At 46.3% G+C, this 16,048-nt stretch overlaps 1 protein-coding gene across 1 annotated transcript in view; it reads left to right on the top strand.

Moving 5' to 3' along the window:
- Positions 1–16,048, top strand: part of meis1a (Meis homeobox 1 a) — a 28,027-nt gene extending 11,979 nt beyond the window's left edge. Inside the window, exons 9-13 of the mRNA XM_084685368.1 lie at positions 5,673–5,749; positions 10,248–10,306; positions 11,953–12,042; positions 12,539–12,640; positions 15,259–16,048. Coding sequence (XP_084541494.1) covers positions 5,673–5,749; positions 10,248–10,306; positions 11,953–12,042; positions 12,539–12,597 — 285 coding nt within the window. The 3' untranslated portion in view covers positions 12,598–12,640; positions 15,259–16,048. The remainder of the gene's footprint in view (positions 1–5,672; positions 5,750–10,247; positions 10,307–11,952; positions 12,043–12,538; positions 12,641–15,258) is intronic.

Here is a 16,048-nt window from a genome sequence, read left to right on the forward strand (position 1 = left end):
TTTCTTCTTCTCCCTCCTCTCTTTACAAAGTGTTTCATGTAACGGTGAAAGAGAAGAAGAAAAAAAACGAAACTGGAAGGCATAATCCCTGTTAATGCAATTAGTGTCTAATTTGCCACCCTCTTACTCACAGATGTGCTGTAATAATGTGCTTAAAAAAAAAACAACCTTGGAAGCACATTTTACAAACATGAGCAAAAACAGGTGGGGGAAAGGTTTGCGCTGTACACACTTGTGTACTGTAAAAGTTTGTTTATATTAAACTCGAGTATTAAAGCTGGGTTTACAGGAATGGCACAAATCTCAGTTGCAATTTATTAAAGCTTTGAATGCGTTGCTGAAACTAGTCTTTGAAAACACTATGCAAAGCCATGACTGAGACAGGACTTTTTACAAATTCACGCACATTATTACAGGAAAGGGTTCCACCCTCTCTTCCTGTTCTGTGAAACAGACATGTGAAGCTATAGAAATCAAAAGAGAGACAAGAGGGAGAGAGACTGAGAGAGAATGATATAAGCCTGGTCATGTTTTATCCCTGGAAGCCCCAGGATTGACCTCACACCCCTCAACCCTGGGATCCTCAAAGGTCAAAGGTGGCTGTGCATCTGAACCCATTCGTCATCGGTTGTTTATTGCCAGGCTCTTTCGGATGTTGGCACATTGCTCACCCGTGTCAACCCCTCTGCCATACACAGCCTGGCAGGCAATCCCAGGTCAACTTGTACCAGCTAGCTAGCCCTCTCTGTCCCATCTTTCTTTCCTATCCTTTTGTTCTAAGACATGTGTCCAGACGTGTCCAGTCCATAATGTGATCGCTCATCATGATATGCGAGACATGAAATAAGAACTTTACTGTGCAGTATGTCTCACATCCCTCTCCCCGCCCCAAATAACGAAACAACAACAAAATGTATAAATATTAATGTTTTTGGTGACCATAGGGAATATTGACAATTAGGTATGACAAAGTCTGCCATATTCATATTTGTAAAATTCAATTTAAGGGACCTACGCCTGCTGATTAGTTCTTAATTCCATCCAAGCAGTGGGTAGAATTGTTGGCGCCACAGAATTAAAGAATAAATGTCATTACACATAAGTGTACTAGTGTTTATGCCCTCGGTCCTTAGCTTATAGCCTGAAAATATGAGCGACGGTGCCCCCTCTTCCTTTTATAGCTCAATGTACCCCTTTGTCGAGGCCACGATATCTGAGGCGGCCTTTTGCCGTTTTTTTTCTTTTTTCTTTTGCTCCTTCTTTTGTTGCTTGGCCCCCGTCTGACTTAGCAAGCATGCTAGCTAACAGGGAGACATTTGGAAGTAATGAGCAGACGATTATTGGAGTCAGTGGCAGAAAAAAAGCAAACCATAGTCTTTTAAAGTCTTTTTTAGGGGGGAGGAGTAGGGAGGGGAACCCCGACAGGGCATCTGAGTTCATTTATCCACATTGGCGTCCCATTGTGTGGAGGGGATGGGTTTTCTCTGGTTCCCTCACCCTGCAGTGAAAACATCATCCATTACCTTTCTGACAGGCCCCCCGAGACTCTCAGCCCTCCTCTCCGCGGGGGTTGCCTTTATTGACCTCCCTCTGAAAAGTCCAGCATGTGGTCACATACATCATCGGCGCGGCCTCTTTTCTCTGACAAGGTAAATGACCAGTGTTTAGGCCGACAGATAATGAGCTGGAGAGGGTCGAAGGACAGGGAGAGATTGGCAGATGGCATCGCGTGGTGGGAAAAGTAGGACGAGCCTGGATCCTGAATATGGGATTGTGATGGGATGGTTGATTAGGGCAGAGTGTTGACTTGAGGGCAAGTGTGAACGTTCCCTCAAACATGACACTTGGTGCCTCCCCTGCCTTTTGTGGAGCTCAACTGCAAACACACAATGATTGTGAGGATTAAGAGGACTTTCATATAACGTTAACCTGCCCACATATGTCTCATCGACACGTTCAATTGTTTAAATTCCATCTTCTCTTTCAAAGGGAAAGAGGCCTTATTACTATTGGCTGGCTCTTCCTTCCCTGAGTCCTAAATTGTGTGTCAGGTCTGGGTGCATCTCACTGCCCCCGGAGCGCTCCTCCACACTCCAAATGAGGGGTAATTACAACCTATAACAGGTTTACTGGTCCAGTAAACGACATAATCACCCCTCCTGAAAAAATCAGGTTGGTCGCTCACGCACACACACACGCACACACACACGCGCGCAAAGACTCAAGCATGTGTTCACACACACTTGTGGCTTTGAGTTGAAGCTCAGTAGCTTCCCCCCTCCCCTTTCCCCATTTGCTTAGAACCTCAAGCCAAGCAGGTGTGGATCTGTGGAGGTGCTAACCCCCCCCCCCCCCTCCCCTCCCCTCCCCTCCCGCCTCCCTCCCAACTCAAAATGGCACATATTTGGTTACCACCATTTAGCAACACGGATGGGGTCTGTCGTGCACTCCAGTTCATTAGAGACTCCTCGTGGTTCGTTTGAGCTGGAGGGGTGAGGTGGTTGGCTAAGTCGTTGAGGCTCGCTGAGGCTCGCTGAGGCTAGCGTCGGAATGTTGCCCATCCCCAGGGGCTTTGGCTTTTTTGGGGGAGCCTTGTAGAGATCGTCAGTGGCCTGCCTGCCTGCTTAGTGGGAGACTGGTTCAGCTGACCTGTCACCACCTTGGCAGCTTCGCTTGCCACAGCCTGGCGGCAGCCACTTAGCGGTCGACACCACAGGCACCGTACCCAACATGTGGGCTGTAGCGCGGCTGTAGGTTGGTATGTTTCTCGTTTTGTCTTGGTGCGTGTGTGTGTGCTGTACTATGTGTGCGTACGGCATAAGCAGGTATGGATGTACTGCAGGTGTGTACAGGTTTGTGTGAGCGTGGGACTATAGCCTAAAATGTGAGAAGCTTTCGATGCGTGTCTGTGTATGTTCAAACACACACACACACACACGCACGCTAACATACTCCAGCCCTACCTGGGGAATGTGTCCAGACCTGCTGGGATTGAAGAGCTGACCCCCCTCTCCCCACCCCACCCTATTACTGTTAATGTTGTGATGAAAGACTTGGCGACAGGGAGTTGGTCTCTGAGTGGTCAGGTAGAGATGCACAAGGGAGGGGGGGGGGGGGGGGCAGAAGGAAGAACGACATGTTGTTACTAGCCTGCTGACTATGCAATCCATGCGTTGGGTCAGTGCTTGATTTGGGCAGGAGATTTCTGGGACTGACTTCCTGTTGTAAGCAATTGTTTTTGTTTTAATGATCGTTAGACCAAAGTTAAGTTCCAGTGTTTATGTTGAATGCTGGTTGCTGTTGGAAAAAAAAAAAAGAATGGAAAAAGATTGACAGCTTTAAAAGTAATATGCGCGATGAACTTGTGAACTCAACTCAGACTCAGTCATGGCAATTGCACTGCGCTCTCGTTCATACATGTGAATGTGGTGAAACGTGTTTCCACAGAAGTGAAGAACAAGAGATGAGTCGGATACACAGAAGTCTCCTTGTTGGCCTTTTTATGTTGAAACCAGCTCCATTGTCACTTGTCTCTTACATAGGTAACTTATATATCCTGGAGGTAAAAGTCTGATCTGAGCCGCAACCACATATTTGTGTTGATCCAACACTTTGTGGTGTCCTCCGTCTCCTTGGAGATTTCAGACACACATTTTAGGAGTTTCGCCTGGAGTGCCTGGCATTGAGCTGTCCTAGCATGCTTCAAGAGAAGGAAAGTGTGTGTGAGAAAGAGAGAGAGAAAGAGAGCCCAAGCATAGCCTGATAGTTGATTAGTGTGGCTTGAAACCTGGAATCAGATTCCCCAAATCGACAATGCTTGGTTTGATGCTGACACAAAAACAGTTTTGAGGTGCATCTTCAACCTGCAAACAAATGATCGTGACCTTATTTGTCTGGTCCAAACAAAACTTATCTGATTTTACGTTGGCTAGGTCGAGGTCTTTTTTAGATGATGTAGATTGTAGTTTTAAAAAGTTTTATACTTACCTGTTACTTTGTTTATATTGTGCATGTCAATGCAGTTTCCCCCTCCAGGATCAATAGAGTTCTACTATATGCTGTACAATTGATCCAGAACTCCCTAGGCAAAGCCCTGGCAAAACTTGCTAATTACAGGTTTGGAGATGAGTGGCCGCGGTCGGCCTTTCTTCCGAGGTTAGCTGGGAACCCAAGAGCGGTTAGAGCCACTGTTCCTGCTAACAGGATTATAATTTATAATGAGCGGGTGGATCAGGATTAGAGCCCAGAGTGGAAACTTCTGGAATTAGGACTGAGGTTTTTCCCCGCCTTCCTGTGTATTTGTGCATGTTTTTTTCTTTCTCGTCTTTGTGTCTTGTATTCTGGGAAGATTTCAGGATATGAAATTGAGTTGCCATACTGCTGGACATGGTCGAAATATGGAATGTACTGTGAGAAGTTGTTTGACATGGTCTGGGAAGTTTTCGCTTTGACGTTCACAATCCCCTTATGATTATCGATAGAATCATGAAAGCAGTTTTGCGCCGTAGTAGAACGCAGTGTGTTCATGCCCCTGGAATGCTCCTGGAACATTGCCTTCCTCCCAGTTCAGACAGCTATTTTTTTTCTAGGCAACCACTTAATGGAATGATCAACTTGGGTAGAAAGGGACACCCATGAGATTGGAAAGTACCTGCTAGACGGACGTTGAAAATTTGATGAGGCAACACCACAATTATCACTATTTGTTGCCAATGTGAGCCAGTTTAGGTCAATTACAATAACCTCACAGGAAAACCACGAAGCAAAACATACACTCAGAGTTGATTCTGTGGCTGAAAAAAAGCCAACAAACATCAGAAGCATATTTGTCAAGTGTGGTGAAAAGCATGCCATTTTGACTATGAAATTGGCCCTAGGACGTCAGTCGTGGACAATTTGGACCAGTCACAGTACAGTGACTGACTCAAGAGGCTAACTAGAGTTAGCGGTTGTGAAGCGTTAAATCGAAGGAGGTCTTGCCCTACACTTGTAGGCACTCTGTTAGGGTGGATCTGATTTGGACCTTTTGACAGATATCCTAAGTAATACACATTTTTGCCACTGTGAATCTCTGTGACCTGATGCCATGCCTTGAAAGTCATTTTTACTTAAGTTATCTAACAAATAGACTCGTCGGAGCAGGTGTCCAATTGCTGTTGTCACCTTTAGTCTTTTGAGGTTGGCATGGATGAAGAGAAACAAATCAAAGAAAGGAATTGTGCACAAACTGTTGGGATTTGAATGCATCCCTAGTGCCTTATCTTTATTCGGGGGACACACACGCACTCATATACACACACACACACACATACACTCTGGAGACCTGGTTTTGCAGCCTCAGGCCTGCTCTGGATCCCCTGGTGCTGGGGAACAGTCCATCAGGAGCTTCTGTAGCGTAGCACACCACTAATTAATGTAGCTGTTTCTCCACTCTGCTAAACTCCCTAATTGGCTCGCCATTTCTTCACCATTAATTATGCTCCATTTCATATTCCGCTAATGAGTTGGAGCCACACCTCCGTTCGTGAGCGCTAATTAGCCTCTGCTTTTAGACCAGCAGTGCTGACAACAACAGCAGCAGAACAATAGTTGCATTTTGGGGGGGTTTGTTTCTCGGCTTGCCTTTTTTGTATTGATGCCCTTTTTTTCTATTCTTCTTTCTTTTGACACAGCATCCTTATCCTTCGGAAGAGCAGAAGAAACAACTGGCGCAAGACACCGGGTTAACTATTCTCCAAGTCAACAACTGGTGAGTGGGGGTCTTGATGCAGCTTTGTTGTGTTTGGATGGAAGAAATGGATTGCCCCCCCAGGCAACCTGTGGCTAATGATTTGAATGATTAATTCCGCTGGGAAAGGCTTACTCAAACCCCCCTCCCCCCTTTACAGTTGATTGGTCTCAGATAATTGGAATAAAGGGAAAACCTCTGAAATATTCCAGTATACACCAAGCTATATATATACACACAGACACACATACAGTATATATACCGTATACTGTATATATAACTATACATGTTTACACGTTTCTTCCTCAGCAAGGCAAAAGTGTAAAGATAAAGGATGTCATCAAATAGTTTATGAACAATATAGGCTACACATTGTTTATTTCTCTGCCTAGAGAGACTTCCATCTCATCACTGACACGGGAATCAAATGCGACTGCAAAAATACAGTTGGAAATCACACTTCCCCGAACAGAACGTTAATGACTAGCGAGAGCACTAGGCTAGCCCAGCCTCCTCATTGGACGGAGCTAATCGGCTACATAGAGAGACAGGTGCTGGGGCCAGGTAGAGAACGCAGCAGGGCTCCGGCTCGCTCAGCAGCACGCTTCTCCTTCTTCAAGGACGCTGGCTTGCGTCACTGCCGACACAAACAGACTCAGCTCTGAGAGGGGCGGTGGAGGCTCCACCTAGCATGCTGATATCATTCCGGTTGTTTGGGTAAGAACATCATGGGTGTGTTCAAGAGAAACCGTACAAGAACGAGAGAGTAAGGAGGGGCAACGTGTCGAGGTACATTCAAACAAATGGCTTGACTACACTTAAGCTTTTTAATGCTTTGGAGTGTTTTTTTCATGGTTTTGAATCCCACTAGGTAGAGAACAAAAAAGAGGATGCAGTTCCCATACCAAGAACTGATGGAGATCCATCTTTGTGACCAACAAGAGGTTGAGTCACTAGAACATTTGTGCCTCTTAGCCGAGGCAACTTGGCACTACAACTAACAAATAAATATCTCCCACCACACCAATAAGATTCACTGAGCCATCCAAATACATGATACTGTACAAGGCAATGGGTGGGTGAAATATCAGAGTCTGTTTCTGAGTTTGTCTTCTGCAGCCTTTAGTAGACCACTTCTGCATTAGATGTTTTTTTTTGCCGTTACTACGGCAACCCGAGGCAGTCCAGATTTTCCCATTATACCGAGTATTATGAGTAAATGAGCAATCAGAGCCAACTGGCAAAAAAAAAAAGCTGTGAATGAAGCAATCGTGCTTGGATTAAGTTGCATACCCGGCATATAGCCTCTTCCTTATAAGTTTTATAAATATAGATGTGTAGTGTGTGTGGTTATCCCTATGTGTGTATCAAAGCCCTGTATGCATACAGTGCATGTTCAGTATGTGTGTGTGTGTGTGTGTGTGTGTGAGGGCTTTGCAGTTTAGTTCATGGAAACACTCCTCAGAGTTTGGCGTGAGGTGCCCTCCGAGGTGGGGGCGGGGGGATTGGGTGGTGAGGTAATGGCCGCCCACTGTTCAACAACAGAGCCTAATGCTGCCATGGGGACTTGTGGGAGACCCCCGCGTTTGTTCTGGCTAAAAGCACCAGCCTTGGGATGACATACACACACATAGATACACATGTACAGTAAGCACTCATGTTTCATTGCTGCTCTGTGTGTATTCAGTGTGTTACTTATTCTGTAACTGCACACTGAGTTACCTGAACTCTTGAATTGCCTTCAGGATCATTAAGGTGAACAGAGCACACATTTGAACATGCATAAAAAGAGAGAGGACACACACACACACAGACAACCTCCCTTGCAAAAGAAGTCGGCTGCAGAACGCAGTGCAGTGTTAGCATGTTGGAATTCAGAGGTTGCTCGACCCTTTTAACATACTGGCTGGCATAGCAGACTTCCCCCCTCTACTATTTTTTCACTATCCTCCCTGGATCTGATGAAAAATGGAGAAGCGAAGCCAATTTCCAGAAAACTCACGGAAACACACATACCTATCATCGTGTTTTTGCTGTCAGTGCGTTTGACATACTTAATCTGTGCAGTTTTCTTTTTTTTGCAAAATGAGGTTGGCAGAACCTTTGATACCCTTTGCCTTAGCACAAGATCATGTGCTGGTTAACAGGTGACAGAGACAGACTGTGTGTGTGTGTGTGTGTGTGTGTGTGTATTAGTGAATGTTTGGGCGTGTTGGTGTAAATGGCGTTTTCATGGCAAACAGCTGGACTGGTTTATTTAAACACACTCAGGGTGGGGGGGGGGGTGGCTGGTATGGGTTGGGGGGGTGAGTGGGGATAGGAGAGGGGGGGATGGTTGCAGGGTGTTGACCTGAGAATGACACCCAAAGAGGCGGGGTTTGGGGCCATTTTACGAGCAGGGGAGTGCTGGCGGTGGTGGGGGGGCAGCTAGCAGTGGAGGGAGCACTCGTTTGTTTAAGGCTCACGAGAGGCGTGTCACCATGCGCCTGCAGTGGGCCAGACCAGATGCCCCTGGATGAGGGAATTAGCTAAACAGGAGGGGGGGTACAACTAAGATACATCACAGTTAAACATTCCTTCCAAAAGGAAATAGTGCTTTGTTTACGTTTGGTGACTTGGCAGGGTTTTGCTATGACTGCGTTTCGTGAGGTCGATGTCAGGCCGCGAGTCCACAGGCGCTCACTTAGCCAAGTGCGCCAGTCCAATTTTCGCCCAAAGCCGCCGTGAAAAAAAATTCACGTCCAAAAAACGTTCAATTAAATTTACTGTGAAAAACAATGTTTTCAGAAAAAACGATTTTAAGATTCGTCGAGCATAAGAAGAATAGGCCTCTATTGTGGGAGTGGAAGGGGGGGGATAGTTGCGCTCATTGTGCGGTGGGAAACGATGGGCCGCGCGGGCCGTAAACGCAGTCCCATGGTGTGAAGGGGGTCGCACAGGGGTGAACTTTTAACTCCCTAATGGAGGGCGCAGCTTCAGCTCTCCGCATGGGTCTCTGTTCCTCCTTTCATTGGCTGCTTAACAGGCGGAGCCAGGGGTGTGTGGCGCCCAGCTCTCACAACAAAACGCCACAGTGCTCCCTCTCCTTCTCTGTCCCTCTCTTTTTCTTTCTTTATTTCTCTCACTCCTTCTTTCTCTCTGTCTAACACATGAGAGACCCCCCAACATAACTGCCACCCCCAGCAACCACCTTGATTCGTCACAGTAACGTCAAGGATTTGAACTCTTGGGGAGCCACAGCAGCCTTTAAGACATTGGCGCCTCATTTGTCAAACTTTATTGAAACTGGGGTCATTTGTTCGTTTTCTTGTTTGCATTTTGTGACACTTGGCGCACGGACTCCATCATACAACTCTGTTTGCCTGAGTAGTCATCGCTCCTCTTTTCCTCTATCTCTCCTCTTACAATCGTCTTTCCCCCCTCCCCGCTCCCTTCTAACCCCTCCCCCTCACCCCCTCTCCTGCCTTTTTTTGCAGGCCTGAAAAGAGTGGCGTGGCTTTTGTTTCCTGAAAAGGAAACCCGTTACTCCCCCTTTTTTTTCTTTCCGAAAAGATGAAATGGAACCATCCCGCCAGGGGTAAAAAGCAGGAGGACATAAATCAAGTGGGAACCACTGAGCTTTCACTCCCCCGGGTCAGGAAGGGTCGACGGGCGGGTTTCAGAGAGGGGCTTTAGGCTGAGCAAGAGCAGAGTGCTCCTCTGCTGAGGGCGTGGGGTCACAGGGTCGCAGGGTCGAAGGTCATGCATACCAGGATGATTTCGAGAGCACAAGTATGGTTAAAGAGAGCCGAGTATGAACACCCTACAACTCTGCACAAACATCCATCCCAAAATGCACTCCGATTAGGTTTACTTTTGTTTTTAGTCATGTTTTTTTGTTCAAATTATTCTTTTTTTGTATTACCTTGTAAAGCTATTTTGAGAACTTTACAGTTTTGGCTGGCAGTTGTTTTGTTTTACATGAGGAAAAGGTAGCAGGAAATGAAATGACGGGCAAAGAAAAGAAAATTACTTTACTGTACTTTTAATTATTTCTACTCAGGATATTGAAGCCGTTATTTTCCACAGTCGTGTCATATTGCTGTGGAATCATAGATGATCCAGGTGTTTGGTGTGGCAAGGCTCACACGCTCACTGTCCAGGCCATTTTTGTCCTTCAAATACTGTGGGTTGAAAGGAAGTTGAGGTTTCCACGTTCCTCGAGGAGAACGTGGAGGAGACGTCTGGACAACGTCGGGCCGCCGCCGCTGACAGCTAGTCCATTTCTTTCTTTTTTTCTCACTATGCCAAAACGAATGAATGTTTTCTCTCTCTTTCTCTCTCTCTCTTTCTCTCTCTCTCTCTCTCTCTCTATCTCTCTCTCTCTCTCTCTCTCTCTCTCTCTCTCTCTATCTCTCTACGGCTTCAAAAACGGAACACTGAAATCATATGCCGCTCGCCAAGTCTCATTTATAACGTGTTGCTGTCTTCTCTCCCCCTTTGTCCCACCCCCCCACTACCCTTTCCCGGTTCCCCTCAGGTTCATCAACGCAAGACGGAGGATAGTTCAGCCAATGATTGACCAGTCCAACAGAGCAGGCAAGTTGTTTAATCAAATTCCTTAGTTGGTACCAGACTTGAACCAATTCAATAAAACAAACAACAGATTTCATTCTCATATAACTCATTTGCTGCCATTCTAAATCAGTGGAAGATATTGACAGTTCAGGACAGAGTGGCAAGGCATCCCCTCCCTCTACTGCTACTGTGGGCTTTGCCCCCTTTGGTCCTGAATGTGTTTAACTGAACGGACGGACTTAACTTCAGAAGTGAATGGCCACTAAGACTCAGGGGATTAGCCGAAACAATGACGCTAATCGCTTTGACTGGCCAGTCCATTGAACGTTTTAACCTTGGATTAGAACAAATAGAAGCCTAGAGTGAAACTGAAGCTAAAATGTGCCACTTGCCCTCCAGCTCTCTAACAAATGACACTGGGTTGACTTTTCGGATAGAAAGCCTCAATGCACAGCTAAATTACTCACTGGATGGATAACCATAATAAATACACGTTGGGTCTTTCATAGAATCTTTTTAATTTATCTGTGTCTGGCCTTGTTCACTTATTCCTCCTTATCTTCTCTCTAGCCTGTCTCTCTTCAGGGAATTTTCCTTTCCACCTTACATGCTCTTACACCTATCTCTTGCTCTTTCATTCCCTTTCTCTCACCTTCTCCCTCTCTCCCCCTTCCTTTCTCTCTCTCTCTCTCTCTCTCTCTCTCTCTCTCTCTCTCTCTCTCTCTCTCTCTCTGTCTCTCTCTCTCTCTCTCTCTCTCTCTCTCTCTCTCTCTCTCTCTCTCTCTCTCTCTCTCTCTCTGTCTCTCTCTCTCTCTCTCTCTCTCTCTCTCTCTCTCTGTCTCTCTCTCTCTCTCTCTCTCTCTCTCTCTTCATCCATGTCTCCGTTCTCTTGCTGTTCTGTTGAAGACAGACCAGTCCCCTGATGCATGCCTTGTTGTGGAGCTGCTGTAAAATTTATGGCCTGTGATGGGGGGGTTATGGGTTAGGGTTGCATTGGTGGTGGTGGTGGGAGGGGGGGTACTCTGTTAAGTTCAAAGCCGGCTGAAAAGGCTTGAACTGTTGCTCGGGCTAAAGTAACCAGAAACAGCCCTCTACCTGAGGGCAGCGACTGCCTTTTTATGATACGAGGGAGACAAAAAAATAATAATATGGAATTGCAGTCTGCGTCCATTGACACTAGGGCAGTTCTTCCTGTGCCACTAATTGCCCCTTGCCGGTAAAGGGGGGTGAGGGTAGCGTTTGCTTGTCGGCATAGTGGCCGTTCCTCATTAATCACAAATGGCGATAGGGACTGATTTGCAGTCCAAGCCAGTCACATTTTTAGATGGCTTAAAACATTCTTTTTACGGATAGTGAATCACATTTCGGTTTCTCCAAACTTTCATTTAAATGTAAAGTCACCTACCATACACTCATTTGGTCAAACTATTCAACAACCAATTCCTATTGGTTGCCTACGCCTTCAAAGCAATTTCTTACCAATTATAACGGATACAAAATGGCATCCCCCAAAGTCTGACAATTAGTGGACAATAATGAGATTACCTAGAGGGGGGTTGATGGTGGGGGGGTGGGGGCCTGGTATGGAACATGACTGGACCGTTAATTCAAATGCATGTAAGATTCTAATTAGTATTTCCTTCTGTTTCTGACCACTGTGGTTTCAGTGAGCCAAGGAGGGCCATACACCCCAGATGGTCAACCAATGGGGGGCTTCGTCATGGACGGCCAGACACACATGGGAATCAGACCACCTGGTAAGACCCTATCTCGAGATACACGGACACGCAAATGTCACACGCACTCATACATATGCACACACACACACACTTGCATATAGACAAGGACAAACACAGATATCCAGACACAGCACTGGCGACACAGCACTCCAGACCTAACTGGGTGCACAAGCATGGTTGTCGACCCGTGCCCCCATGCAGGTGGGGTCAGTCTCACTGCTTCACCTCTCTTGCTCCTCTGACCCAAATCTCCCTTGCGCTGATGAGCTCCTGTCTAGACATAGGTCTAGCATCTACCTATGGACCCACATGCAAATGCTCGGCTAGGTCGCACGCAGTATGCATACATTAGTCACTCATTGGCCTGCAAGTGATGGTCAGTGACAAAGACGGCTTTCCCTGACTTTATTATCCGCTCATAAATTGACACTCCTGACAAATGTTCTGTTTCACAAACGTTTGACCTGATATCTGACTTGTCGTCTTGCTTCTTCTTTTTCCTTTCTCCCCCCAGGCCCCATGGGTGGTATGGGCATGGGGATGGGGGTGGAGGGACAGTGGCATTACATGTGACCCTCCATGGGAGAACCTGGTGAACGGCAGAGGGGGACACACTGTAAGTGTTCATGTTCAAAGCAGGAAGTTATTCTTCCCTCTTCCTTCTCGTATGCTCAATGAACTGCATCTCCCGACTAAATCGGGTCAGCAATGACATCCATGTTTGTTGTTTGCTCAGTCCACGTTTTTAAAAGACGACATTTCATTAATTTATGTGGTGAGACACCCACCTGTCGTTAGATGAAGTCAACATATTGTGGGCAAGACAAATGTAAAAAGCAATGGCTTCCCTTTGTTTGATTTTTGTTTACAAAATAAGAAACAATAGGAGGTATACAGCACTAGCTTTTTGTTCCAAGAACCTAAGGAGTAGAAACACAGTATGAACTATTATTAGAAAGGCCAGTGAGGGTAAGGTGTGATTTATCACCTTCTTATGTCACTGTTAAAAGAGTGCTGTTAAACACAAAGATGAAACACACCCACTCCGTTGGTGTTTTTATAAAACATGTTAATATCTTGCTCTTAATCTACAGATACCTGGCACTACCATTTCAGAATATTTACTATTTACCCTGCAACCACAACTGTGCAGTGACATCACAAGAACACTAAAAACTACGATACAGTACTTGCCATGAAGATTACCGACAAAAACCGCATCGTTTTTTCTTTGGATGACCCCTTCGTTTCATTTCCAAGCACACTTCTGAATGTATCAGTGAGGCATATTGGCATATTACAGTATGATAGGAAGACTGACGAAAGCTAATTGACTTTGTCCAAATTAAATATGCCTGCGCCAGCAGGGGTGACCAATTGATTTATCTGACTGGTCATGTGGACCGAAATAGAGACCTGTTACTGTAGGCGCGCACACATCTGACACGCAATCCCTGAAAGCCACACATACAGTACCGTGCAGCAGCTATGTGGTCAAACTAGAGCCAATGAAAAGGATGGAGGGTTTGCCTTGAGCTCAAATGAATTGTTATCGTTCGTATTTCCAAAATGTACAAAAGGCTGAGTGCTTATGGTGAGACTACATTCTGTATGAATAAGCCTGTTGGAATATAGTTGAGGAGGGAAGTCTAAAGTCCCAGGGACAGAGGTGAGAAAGATGGAGAACAACTCTGGTCTTGCAGATAATATCTAGAGAATTTCGAATTTTTACATTGGCAATCTGTACATCTCTGCCTAGCACGGCTAATTAAGATAAGCCCTCTCCCCCTCCCTACCCCCCCACCCGCACCCCCACCCCCCACCCACGCCACCACTTTAGATCCAAAGGACAATTAATCATACAAGATGCTTATATTATTTTTTGTCCTTTTGAATGAATTGCCCAAAGACATAAAGCAGTCTCCCCCCTCTTATTTGATTACGAGGTCCAGTTACTTCATAAGCCATTTTCATTAAAGTTCGGTGAATGTTCCACAAACGGGGGAGATTAAGCAGACGTTCATGAGATGAGCGTGGGTGGGGGGTTGATGAGGCAGTGTGTGTGTGCGTGTGTGTGGGGCGGGGGGGGGGGTATAGAAGAGTCTCAACACTTGGAACTGCACTGAGCTGGTTTTCCTATCGCTAGTCACTCACTCGGCAACATTGCTCCCCCTGACCAAAGTCAATTAAAGACTCTTCAGAAGGAGCGTTACACTTTCTCCCCCCCCCCCCCCCCACCTCCTCTACCGTCTCCCCCTCCCCTCTTCCCCCTTGCGATTATCGAGCTTATGGGTCTTGGGAAACAATACACCTGTCAGTTCGGATCGGACGCAGCGAGCCGTGCGGAAGCCCTGAGACCCGTCCGCCGCACGGAAATGACTGTTTCATGGCCATTTGGCCCCCTCTCTTCCTTTTCTTCTCTTCCGCAAAATTTGCCATAGCTGGAAAGAAAATGTTTCCCCCATTCGCTATTATGGGCCAGCAGTAATTATAAGAAGTGTACAGGATCATCATTTTCCCCCTTTGTCTACTTTGTTTAGGTTTTTTTTCTTCGTTTTTTTTTTTTTTAACCCAGAAGCCCCCTTTAAGGCATGCTTTGATGAACTTCTTTTAGTGACCCTGGCGCATTGGCCTAACACCACTGGAGGCCTTTGTTTAACAGAGCCTCTTCCCCAATTATTGGTCCGAGGTTGGCTAACCCCTCAGAGAAGGGTCAGCGTTGCCATCTTCTAAGAGAAGGACTTGTAAAGGGACTAGAAAAAAAAATGGGGGGGGGGGGGACAAGGCTTTACAGGTGTTTAGCCTCTGCTCTCCTGCGGGAAGTAGCGCCTGTTGATTGGGTCCCCTGGTGTCTGTGAAACAGAACGGGTCAACCGGGCCGCGGTCGGCTCGCTCAGACGGCTGGGCCGGGTGCTCTGGTATTGATTGCTTTTCCCTCCGCTCTGAGTTGCTCATCTGTAAGCTTTGGGTGGGATGGGAGGCAAAGCCGTGCTGCAATGACGAATGTCAGTTCCTTTTCAGTTCGCAAAGCCAACTTCTCTTCTTGTGAGAAGAAGAAAGTGTTTACGTCGAACCATAAATACGTCTTCCCCCAAAGCCCAAAAACCTTCTACAAGCCGACACATAAAATTCATGTTTAGTCTATTTTACAGTCGTTTTAAGGATTTCAGAAATGCAAAGTAGCTTATGTAATGTATGTTCATTTTGTTCATTTTATCTGTTGCTTCCCTACAGAACGAGAAAGATATAACCTGAGGATGGTATGTCACTGGGGTGGCACGACAGGCATGGACCAGGGCATCACTCTGACCTCAACAGGTGCCCATCCTCCTGGCCTGTGCCACTTTCACCTCTCCCCTCCAACCTGCCTGGGACTGGACCTCTAGGCGCAACCTCCCCCTGCAGGGGGTTTGAAACCTCAACCCCCCCCCACCCCCCACCCCCACCTACCCTACCCCCGAGAATCTACTGTTGGTACTGTCCAACTATGACCTGGAGACCTCAGAAACCACATGCCTTCCTGGGACTGACTACAAGGACTTGCTCAACTTGAGACTACAACTGCAGGATGCCCAGAGGACATTTTTTACTTCACCAAATCAGTACCTCGTGCTTTTTCTCTCCTCCTCTGCTGCATGCAAATGAGGAGGGGTGGTGGTGGAGGACTTCTTCTAGCAAACAGACTTTAAGCAAGAAGAAAGCAGATGTCTGTATCACCTGGGGATGTATCTCAACACAAGCACCCTGGAAGCTTTGTGAAAGAACTGAAACGGTCCTACTGGTGAATGGAAAATTGGCAATAAGGTCACGAATCGAGTGCTGTTTACTGTTGTACAATGAACTCTCTGCAGGCGAGAGATTAACATTAACACAACTCATTGCAAGTGCTCCGGTATTGCTTTTGCATACTACACCGTTTTTTTCTCAAAGGATTTGATTTGTCTTATCTTTCACACTATGTGTGTGTCTTTTTTCTCTCCTACCCACCCCTTTGCGTTTGAAAATAAAAAAGAAATAAGTGAAA

The sequence above is a fragment of the Hypomesus nipponensis genome, chromosome 21 (assembly GCF_054491055.1).
Source record: "Hypomesus nipponensis isolate SF chromosome 21, ASM5449105v1, whole genome shotgun sequence".
NCBI lineage: Eukaryota > Metazoa > Chordata > Actinopteri > Osmeriformes > Osmeridae > Hypomesus > Hypomesus nipponensis.